Raw genomic sequence first — 12,051 nt, 5'->3', positions numbered from 1 at the left:
GGAGGCCGAGGATGAGATGAAGGGATGGGGTGGAGAGGTATATGAGAGAGGGAGGTGTGAGTTGGGAGCAGGGCAGTGAAATGGCGGGGGACAGGGCGACTTGGAGGCGATTTGTTTGTGGCCACCCCAAACGGGATTGAGGCGTCTGGCAATAGATAGATAGATAGATATATATATATATATATATATATATATATATATACAGTAATCCCTGTACTATCTGGCCGCCCACTTTCCAGACATCGCCACTTACTGGATATTTTGATCCTGGGATCCAATATTCCCAAAATGCACCAAAAATCGCAAAAAAATCGAAAAAAATCCGACTTTTCCCCCTCATAATTTGAACTCAACGCGCGCGGTGCGGACCAGCTGTGTTTTGGTGTGTAGTTCCACTGCCATCTGCTACAGCGCTCCTGCATCCTCCCCACTTACCGCCCATCTCTTGTTGTGAGTACACGCTTGTCATCATGGCCGCCCACTTGCTCGCTTTTGTGGTGGTGCCTTACCTGCTGCAGGCTCTGCTGCTACTCTCCTGCCTCTTGTTAGTGTGTGTGATGATGGCCCTGCCGGCTGAGAAGAGGAAGAGAGTGGTTTGGACTCTGGAGAAGAAAAGGGAGATATTGGACAAGGTGGACACGGGGTGGTCAACCTCACGCATCCTCCGTGAATTCAACCTGGCCCGATCTACTTTGTTTGATATCAAGAGATCCCGAGATAAACACATGCAGTACACGGCTGACATCTTGTCGAGGAACAAATGCAACGTGGAGAGGAAGATGATGTTTACTCCCCGGTATGCTGAAGTCAACCGCTCTACGTTGATTTGGTATCGACAGCAACGTGCTGCTGGTTTGCTAGTGCGTGGCACTGAGCTGAAGGCTGCTGCTGAGAAGTTCGCAAGGCTTCAAGACGCCCCAGACTTCAAGGCATCCGAGGTTTGGCTCTTCGCGTTCAAGTTACGACATGTCCTTACCAACGGTAAGGCCCATGGTGAAGCTTTGGACGCCAACGAGGATGGAATAGAGGAGTTTCGGCACGAGGTGAAATGCTTGATCGACAGGGAGGGCCTCACTCTCGGTCAAGTCTACAACGCTGATGAAACTGGTTTATTCCACTGCTCTTTGCCAACAAACACTCTAGCCGAGGAGACGGAGAAGCGTGTACCTGGCCGCAAGCTCTCCAAGCAACAGATATCTGCTTTGTGTTGTGCCAATGCTAATAGGATGCATTGGCTTAAGCCCGTTATTGTTGGCCATGCAAAGCAGCCTCGGTGTCTTCGTGAGGTGATGGATGTCCTTTCTGTCGTTTGGTACCATTCTTTGAAGGCATGGTTCACTGCCCAGATCTTCAAAGACTGGTTCCACTGCCATTTTGTCAAGGAGGTCATCCATTACCAGATGAACACACTGGGAATCCCGCGCAACCAAGTAAAGGCCCTCCTTCTCCTCGACAATGCACCTGCTCACCCGTGCGACAAGGACTTGGTGGCTGAGAATGGGCGCATTAGGTGCATGTTTCTGCCACCTAATATGACTGCTCTCATCCAACCAATGAACCAAGGAGTGATCGTGGCAACGAAGAGGCTGTACCGACGCAAAATCCTGGACGAGGTGATGGTTGTTCTTGAGGACGGGGATGAGCGCAGGGAGGGACGGGACACGCGAGGCCAGCGGATGTTGGAAAACTTCACCACTACAACATCAAGTCTGCCATTTACAACTGGGCCAGTGCATGGAAGGAAGTCCCTGTCAAGACTCTAGAAAATGGTTGGTCTCGTCGGCTTCTCGGAACGGATGTGGAGTACGATTTCCTAGGTTTTGACGTTTATGACTTCCATGCACGTTTATGTACGAATGGCGACGATGTTGATGTGGATGAAGTGCATGAGTGGTTGGATGACGACGAGGGCGATCCTGGGTATCAGACCATGTCTTAAATCGAGATCGCATCGTCAGTCGCAGGTGTCAGTACCCAGCTTGAAGATTCCGGCAACGATGATGCGGACTCCTCTCAGCGTGACACTACTCCAGCCATCCCCAAGCTGAGCGCACTCCGGAAACACGTAGAGTTCGTTCTCAACTACCTGGAACACCCGGACTGGGACAGGGAGATCAGGCCCTTGGGACTTGTGGAGGCAGTGCGTGCCTTCAGGCAGCGCATCATTAATCGCCAAAATCGTTGTTCCTTGCGTCAATCAATCACTGACAACTTATTCAGACCCGTGACCCCCGCTGTGCCCAGCCCTGGCTCCACACAACTGCCTCCCCAAGACAGGCCCTCATCCTCCGAGCCACAGCCCAGCACATCAGGCACGGTGGAGTCACCACTGGACGTGAGTTTGCGCCTCTCTTCAGAGTCGTCTGCAGTGGGTACTCCATCACCAAGACCCAGCGACGCACCCGTAGGCTACCTGCATCAGCTACTCTCAGACTCTGACAGTGAATAAAAGGCAAGAACTCGCCACTGGACCACATGGGAATTTACAGTGTTGTGTAGTGAAAAAAAACAGTGCGTAGTGTTAAGAAATTAGAACTGTGAGTGCAAAGACAAAAGGGCAGAGTGCAACACCGATTTTACTGACGTTCAATGGAGCACAAATTACACTAGAGTGTGCTATGTTAAGAAAATGGATTTATGAGTGCAAAGACTTTAAGTGCAGAGTGCAACACTTATTTCATTAACATGCAATGGTGCACAAGTAAGACTAGAGTGCACAGTGTTAAGAGAATGGAATTCTGAGTGCAAATGACTAAGTTCAGTACAAAGCTTCATGTACAGTGTCCTGCAGGTGCTTCAGGTACTCCTTTTTACTGTCAGAGTCTGAGAGGAGGCAGGTTATTCATTAAGATGGCCAGGGACTTATTGTAAGTACCCAGAATGTTTCATATTATACTGTATTTTCCATACTGTACTTACTTCTAACACCTCATTTCACTCTTTTATGTCCCTTATTGGTGTGAAGAGGGTCTTAGGTGCTATGCATGTGCAGTACGGAGGTGTTTTTCTGAGTTAGACTAGGTTAGGGTCCATAAGTACCAGTCCAGGAGCCAGAGACTTGTTGTAAGTACCCAGAATGTTTAATTTGTATAAACTCACCTCTAAAACCTCATTCTCTGGTTCTTTTGCATTTATTTCAGTCTTTTATGTCCCTTATTAGTGTGATTTGGGTCTTAAATACGTACTATGCATGTCCAGAGGGAGTTGTATAGGTGTTTTTCTGAGTCAGGGTAGGTTAGGGTCCATAAGTACAACTCTAGGAGGCTGGGGCCCACTTTCCGGACGGGACCACTTTCCGGACATGCTTTTGGCTCTATTACATCAGAAAGTGGAGGGATTACTATATGTATGTATATATATATACAGTAATCCCTGTACTTTCCGGACGCCCACTTTCCGGACATCCCCACTTACCGGATAATGTGGGCCTGGACCTTCGGAACCCAAAAATGGCCAAAAAAAGAAAAAAATCTCCCCAAAATCCAAATTTTTTCCCACCCATAATTTGAAATTGCCGTGCAGCGCCGAACAGCTGTTACACCATGGACCCTCACCCCTTCCTTCCTCCCCCCTCCCCTGTCAGGGTTGCCATTTGGTATTTTTCATTACCAAATGTGGACCAATTTGGTAATGAAAAATTCGTTTGGTAATGAATCAGAATAATGCATTACCAAATGGATTTTCACGTGTATAAGGATACACAGGATGGATATGGTGGATTGTCTGCTCTCTCTGATTAATCTGCTAGCCAACAAAGCATGAAAATAATCAACATGCTGTTAATTATGAGAAGAGTGATTACATGTATTTCCACTTGTATATATAATTAGTGAAGAATAAATGCTAGCTTTACGAATTTGGTAATGAAAATTAGGAGTTTGGTAATGTGGCCATTGCGATCTGGCAACTCTGTTTCCCCGTCACCAACACTCCAACAGTTACTGCCTAACTTCGATCGCGAGTAGATGCTTATATCAATGGAAGCCACATTTGCTTATTTTTTGTGAATAAACAGTGAATAAACTGCAATACCTCACCACTAGACCACACGGGAATTTATAGTGTTGTGCAGTGTTAAGAAGTTAGAATTTAGAGTGCAAAGGATTAACTGTGGAGTGCAAATTGGCGGTTGAAACTGGCGTGGTGCAGTTAAAAACAATGTGCAGTGTTAAACAATTATAACTCACAGTGCAAAGAACTAAGTGCAGCACAACATTGGATTACTGTATGTGCTTCAAGAGCATTTTCACCACTGCCAAAACCTTAGACAAGGCAGCCACAAACGTGCTGTAAGTACCCTGGCTGAGGTACAGTCACTTCTAATTCCTCATTCTTTGGTTCCTTTTCATTTATTTCATGCTTTATGTCCATTATTGGTGTGAATAGGGTCTTAAATGGATTTAAATAGGTGCTATGCATGTCCAGTAGGGAGTTATTTATGTGGCTTTCAAAGTTAGGCTGGGTTAGGGTCCTTAAGTACCAGTCCAGGTGCCAGGGGCCCACTTTCCGGACATGCCTTTGGCTCTATTACATCGGATAGTAGAGAGATTACTGTACTGAGAGAAAGAAGCACATACAGAGACTAGCGAAGAGAAGAAAGAAGTAGGTAAATGATGATCCAGGAAAAAAAATGAATGCAAACTGCTCTCAAAAGAGGACGTTATTCCGGAAAGAGATGTGCAAGTGTAGAAGTGACAGCGGAATGTTATTGTGAAAGTGTGAGGGATGTAAGTGGTAGAATATTAACTCATGGGGATGAAGTAAGGAGCAGATGGAAGGAATATTTTGAAAGTCTGATGAATGGGATTAGAGAAAGCTGAGCTGCTGTAAAGCACGATTGGCTTTTGAGGTGAGCGGAGAAGGAATTCAGTGCCAGGAAACGTGACACTTGCACAGGTGAAGAATGCTGTGATGTGCTGAAAAATGGGAAAGCAGCTGGGGTAGATGAAGCGTCCGCAAAGATGATTAAGTCTAGGGGAGGGAGCAGTGAAGTGCTTGTTGGAGATACGTATGAAGGCATGGATGTGTGAAATTGTGCCAGTAGAATGGAAATAGGCTGTGATTGTACTCCTGTACAAAAATAAAGGTGAGCGAGGTGAATCCAAGAATTATCGTGGCATAAGTTTACTGACTGTGGTAGGGAAGGTATGTGGAAAAATTATTACTGTATAGAGAAAGTAAGAGAGATATCAAAAGTCCTACTGAGTGACGAATAGGGTGGCTTCAGGAGTGGCAGAGGATGTATGAATCAATCACAGTATTTGCAATAAGACAGACAGCTGAGAAGGCTTGTGAGAAGGACTATAAGGAGTTTATGGCATCCATGGATCTGGAAAGAGCATACGACAAAGTAGACAGAGAAGGATTGTGGAAGGTTTTGCACATGTACAGTGTACATGGTAAGCTGCTAGGTGCCGTCAAGGGTTTTTATGATGGTAGTGAAGCACGTGAAAGGGTTAATGGGCATTTAAGTGAATGGTTCACGATCAGTGTGGGTGTCCAACAAGGTTGTGTGATGAGAGAAATAAAAACACGAGTAATGGAGACAGGGATAGCACTGGTAATGAATGGTGATGGATGGAATATCTCAAATTTTTTGTATGCTGATGATGCAGTACTACTTGCAAATACTGGACAAAAACTTGGTAGACTGGTAAAGAATTTTGCTGATGTCTATGAGCGTCGTGCCTTGAGAGTAAATGTAGACAAGAGTAAAGGGATGATTATTGAGGGAGAAGGTGACTTCCAGTGTTATAGTGAACGGAAAGAGACTGGAATTGGTGAAAGAGTTCACATACCTGGGTACCGTGATAGAAAAGAGAGGAAAATGTGCAAAAGAAGTGGAAAGCAGAGTGACACAAGGAAGGAAAGTAACTGGTGCTATGATGGCCTTGATAAGAAACAGAGGCTTGAGTGTTGCAGCCGCACGAGGCTTACATGAAGGAGTGTTAGTGCCAACTTTTACATACGGATGTGAGACTATGGTGTGGTATGAAAATGAAAAGTCAGGAGTGAGAACAGTGGAGATGGAACTGTTGAGGAATGTTTGTGGAGCACAAGGAGTGGATACAATATGAAATAATGTGATTTGTGAAAGATGTGGAATAAGGAAGTCTGTGGACACCAAAATTGAAGAGAGTGTACTGAGATGGTATGGTCAAGTGTAGAGAAAGGATAACAACAGAGTGGTGAAAATGGTACTGTACATCTAAGTGAATTTGAAGGCAAGAGGCGAGGTAGGCCGAGGGGAAGATGGAGGGATATGCTACATGAGTGTGTAAGGAAGGGAGAGATGGAAGTCGGTAAGGCTAGGGGACAAACGAGACATCGAGCTGGCTAGATAAATGTTGTAAGAAGTGCATGATCAGGAATTTGGCACTCCTTTTTAACATGACAGTGTCTGTACTGAATCTATCAGACATGTTTATGTGAAGCTACAGAATGGAGTGAAAGTTTTTGAATATCTGATAAAGCCAGGATTCCGGGGGCTTGAATGATGGGTGAATGGAAGCATGGCCCATTGGACTGGGGAAACTTGGACTGTCTGGACATTGCTACTACTCACCCTGCCCTAAGGTAGGAAAGGAGGCCCGGATGATGATGATGATGATGATGATGATGATGATGATGATGATGACAAAGGAATAGGGGAAAAATAAATGTGTGGTTTTCACAGGGGCATTTGTCTTCTTAGTGTAACAAGAAAAATATATGGCAGGAAACTTATCAACAAAGTTAGGGAAATAACACAGGAATTAGAGAACAGGGTGGTTTTAGGAAGGGATGAGGTTGTATAGATCAGATATTCACTCTGAAGTCTTTAGTGGAAAAGTTTCTAGAGATAGGAGAGAAGTTATATGGGGCCTTCAAGGATATGACATAATGGATACAGAGGGAATTTGGAAAATATTATGAATATATGGAGTAAATGGGAAGCTGCTGAATGTCGTGAGGAGTATGTATGAGGATGCTAAGGCTGCAGTGTGTGTGGATGGTGAAAAGAGTGAATATTTCTCAATGTATTGGAGCGAAACAGGATGTGTTGCGTCACCATGGATGTTCAATCTGTATATGGATGGAGTTATAAATTAAATACAAGGCAGGGCAGTGGATGTTAGAGTAACCCTAATGAGAGAGGGCAGCATGTGGAAACTTCCTGTTCTGTTGTTTGCTGATGACACTGTATTGTTAAGTGAAGACGAAGGGGAACTGCAAAGTCTGACGAGTTTGCGAGAGTATAAGAAAACAGAATCTAAAGGTGACTGTAGGGAAGGGTAAAGTTGTGGTCTTTGAGAGAAATGAATCTTTGAATGCACAGTGAGGTTGGATGGTGGGGAAATGGAAAGTATGAGTGCATTTACGTACTTAGGTAGTATGATGAGTAAGGATCAAGTGCTTAACAGGGTACAACAGGGAAGAAAGGTTGCTGGTTCTTTGAATGCAGTGATAAGGAATAGGGAAGTGAGCATGGAAGTAAAAAAGTTACATGGTAGTATTGGGATACCAACTCGTAACTTATGGAAGTGAAGCTTGGACTTGCTTGGAAAGAAACAAGTCAAGAGTGACAGCAGTGGAAATGAGTTAAATGAAATTAGCAATTGAAGTTACATGGAGAGGCAGACTGACAAATGAGAAGGTGATGAAGCATTGTGGTGTGGACTTGGGAGTGATAAAAGAAAGTGTTAGGAGAAATACATTGAGATGGTTTGGCAATGTGGAGAGGATGGAGAGCAAGAGACTAATGAGGAGGGCATATGTGAGTGAGGTGGAGGGGGAGACTAAAGATGAGATGGAGGGATGAAGTAATGTATATGAGAGTGGGTGTGTGTGGGCTGGGTGGAGGGCAGTAAAATGGCTTGGGACAGGGCAACACAAAGACAATTTGTTTGTGGCCACCCCTAATGGGATTAAGACATCAGGCTATAAACAGATAGTCTTCCAAACTATGAACAGCAGAAATGTCACAAACAGTGTCACAAAAAATCACTGCAAAATCTATGTCGATACAACTTGTTACCTGAGAATCTGTGGAGAGTCTAAGACTGATATGAACACTCCCCCTCTTTTTACAGCGTTTCAAATTTTCCTTATGAGAAAGCTGGTTTGGTCCCTCTTCCTTGCCCTTCACTAGGTTATACCATCCCTCCACACTTTGATCCTTCACATCCTGGTGGAAAAAGAAAGATGGATTACTTGAAAGTCATGTGCAGTTTATCATATGGGTACTGTTTCACTCCTTACTGACTATTCTATGTGTAATAAGTAGGAATGCATTTGTTATGTAGCAATCACTTTACAAATCAACTGGTCACTATCAAAACAGTTGCAAATACAGTGATCCCTTGGGTACTGTGCATAACTGGTGCCAAACATGGCATGTGATAATGTAACTGCACAATAATGAAAGCACAGAACCTACAAGATTAACCTGAGCTGGTACCAGGCACCCCAAGAGCAAGCCCAAAGTCTCCTTTTTAAAACAACTTAGACCCACTAAAAAATAGTAAGTATCGGCAACACACAAAGGCATGGCTAGGTTAATGAAGAGTAATGAAAAATGACACAATAAGGAAGAAACATATACCACACACATGCCTGAGATGGGCTTGATGTTAGAGGTTCTGAGGTTTGAGGGTGAAGAGTTAGTGGTCTCCACCACCTGGGATTAACTCCTTAAGTAGGTCTCATCTCTCAATCCCTCAAAACCATCAGAAACCACAGGCACTGTACCATCAGCATCAGCAGAAACCAACTCAGGTATGCGATAATGATGTCTTTTGAACAAAAAATGACTTGTAAAAGCTAGGGGTGCTGATTTTTATCTCACAGTGATAACAAAGACTGCTATAACCAATATGATAAACAATTCTGTGTATATTCAAGACTTTTACCGAGTACTTTGATAAAAGTAATACACTAAGGTGACCCGTCCATGTATGCAGGCTCTGTACACACAGAACCTTTGTGTGTGTCTCTCTCTCAGTATATTACAATATAATATATTCCCATTCCAATGACATCCAAAAAATGTATAAAACATTAAGTGTAGGAATATTTAAAAAAAAAAAAAAAAAAAAAAAAAAAAAAAAAAAAAAGTTCTGTAAAATGTCAATAATACTGTACATATATACTGTACTCAGGTCTTTTACTGAGTGCTTTGATAAAAGTAATACAAGTACAGTAAAGTAAGGTGATTCCTCCATACACAGTATGCTGGCTCTGTACACACACAAAATCTCTGTATCTCTTAATATATTCTAATATACTAAATTCCCATTCCAATGACATCCAAAACATGTATAAAGCATTAAGTGTAGTTATGGTACTGTAAAAAAAAAAAAAAAAAAAAAAAAAAAAAAAAGCTGAGTGTCTCTTGAACTTTGTGCGGTGTTGGTACTACTGTATTACCCCTCTAATGCCACACACCTGATATGCTAATTACAGTTGTTTTGAAATATTTGCCAAGTCCTGTTTCTATTTGTAAAAAATCTCCAAACTCTTGGTGTCTTCATCTGAGACAGTATTATGCTTACTTTATTAACTGCAATATACAGTACCCTCGCGTCCAACACGCGTTAGTCCAGCACGATTCAGGTTCAGCACAGAGAGCAAATAATTAGTATTATTTAATACGATTTAATTACTGCAACACGAGTGTGTTAGCATAACACGCACAGAGCTCTGAGAAGTGGGCGAAATCCGCAGAGTTCAACTCTAGCACGATCACCCCCAGTCCAACAAGGTCATACTGGACATTCCCATGATGATGATAGCCAATGAAAACTTCTGATCAAGTAGCCTTCCCTGCCCGCTATCGTGACGTGATCGTGATGCCGCCCAATTAAAAACGCTTCTGATGTCACGTGATGTTTTGTTTAAATTTCTCCCGCCACAGCGCCACTCAGTCGCATAATTGCATTGGAAGGTGCTTTTTTCTTGCTGCATTTTCTGCCCTTGTTACTGCATTTTACCCTGCTCACGATGCCTAGGAAGCCTTCTGAGAACCCCAAGAAGCGTCGGAACCTCCCTCAGGCCACCAAGCTAGAAAGCATCGAGAGGAAGAAGAAAGGGGAGAGGAAAGTTGACACTGCCGAGGCCTACGACATGAATGAAGCCAATGTGACGACCATAAAAAACCAAGACAAGATCCTGGCAGCCGAAGGCTATCACACGGCACTTCATACCAGGTTTGCCGAGGATACGATGGTAAATCGGAATGGTAACGTGGTAAAATTGCCGACGATACCACGGGCATTTGGAATTCATCTGGATGGATTCCTGCCGAGGATACGACGGGCAAAACAGTGTGACCAAAACCCAGGCGACTCGACAGAGAATGTATCGTACTACAGCACTGAACATTTAGCCTGACACTGAATACATATTAATATTTTAGAATAAATATCAATCGTTTTGAAACCCTTCTCATCGGCGTGTGTACCAGTTTATAAACAAAGTTGCTTCTCCTTATTCTCTACCGAGTCAGCGACAGCGATCACTTTCCACAGTCACGAGACGGGGCTCTGGCAACAGTATGAGATGCATGCCGTTTGCCGAGGATTACAGAGTGCTAGAACAGGCAGAAGCAGGACCTTCCATGGCTGCGGACGAAGATAGTGATTCCGAGTGTGATTTCGAAGGATTTATGAGGGAGGTTGAGGAGGAGCAACAGCCATTACCCACTAGTGGCGCCAGCAGCCATCCTCCGGGGACCCAGTAGGACTACCTACAGCCTTGGATACCACCTTCCATTCCCAGCAAGCCCACCAACACTATCCTAAAAGGTTAGGTATCATTCATAGCACAGTACCATTTATTATAATTACAGTAGTACCAATATATGTATAGGTATATGGTAGGTATTTAGGGTGACTTTTCCTAGGGTTGCTGACATAATTCATTTTTCCCCACAAAATCTGTTGTTAGTCCAACACGTTTTTGGTCCAACACGTGACCCATGCATGACAATATTACCGTGTTGGACGCAAGGGTACTGTACTGTACCCAGAGGACATAACTCTGACTGCAACATACCTCAACTCAGACAAATTGCAAATGAGTTTCTCATAATTTACTTACTGTTGCTCATTACAGCTAAAGAACGGTAGAAGAAGACCTAGAAAATTCTATGCCCACATTTCACAAAACCCTCTTCCATCTCATACTTATATAATTGGTCTCTGAGAAAATAACATAACAGTAAATATACATATTTTCTCAGGTTGCTGAAAAATACTTACCATCTGGAAACTGCAGTGGCAAAACTATGGCACATACTGATACTGTATAAAATTTACACACATACAGTACCTGTATACTTCAGCATATTCTCTTTAAGACAGTATGATCCAAAAATCAATGAACAGAGTTATACAACTGATGGTTTTTGCACACGAGGCAATGAAGCTGATTTCCCTAAACTCCTGTTTATGGGTTTAATGAGTGTTATATTTCTTACACTATGGAGACTACCATTATATGAGGCAACGACGCTGATTTCCCTAAACTGCTGTTTATGGGTTTAATGAGTGAGTGTTATATTTCTTATACTATGGAGACTACCATTATATCCTACACAGCATGGAAAACCTATCCCAACTCCTTTGATGCACCAACATTACCATAGTACTGGCAGAATAAATATACAGCAATCACTTGATTATCCAGATGCTCCGTATCTGAATGTTAGGCCTTGACTCTATTATTTCTGTACCCGGATTTATTTGGCCATATTCAAACATAAAATTTCTGACAATGCCAGCTGGGCAGCCTACAAAGTTAAAAAAATCAGTCTGGCAACCAGCCGGCCTCTCTGGCCAAGCATGGGTAACAGACCCTAATCAACAAGCTATGCAGATATGGCCATCCACCTCCTCACTGAACAGTCAAAGTCTCCTGGCCACCTTGATCACTAGGACACTACCAGCCGTGCACGAGTAATACAGATCCTAACCCACAAGCTGAGCAAATATGGCCGTCTGTCTCCTCACCGAATGGTCAAAGTCCCCAAGTGCCAGGATCACATGGACACTCTAGAGCACATGCGGTTAT

General features: G+C 43.4%; 1 protein-coding gene across 1 annotated transcript in view; it reads right to left on the bottom strand.

The window, feature by feature from the left end:
- The window catches only part of LOC145412139 (protein unc-13 homolog 4B-like), a 789,854-nt gene that overhangs the window by 561,046 nt on the left and 216,757 nt on the right, over positions 1 to 12,051 (bottom strand). The window contains exon 7 of the mRNA XM_080282072.1: positions 8,018 to 8,167. Coding sequence (XP_080138198.1) covers positions 8,018 to 8,167 — 150 coding nt within the window. The remainder of the gene's footprint in view (positions 1 to 8,017; positions 8,168 to 12,051) is intronic.

This window comes from Coenobita brevimanus, chromosome 92 (assembly GCF_032717465.1).
Source record: "Coenobita brevimanus isolate Jiangsu-jjx chromosome 92, ASM3271746v2, whole genome shotgun sequence".
NCBI lineage: Eukaryota > Metazoa > Arthropoda > Malacostraca > Decapoda > Coenobitidae > Coenobita > Coenobita brevimanus.
Note: the sequence above shows the minus strand (reverse complement) of the source record. Positions and strands in the feature narration are given on the sequence as shown.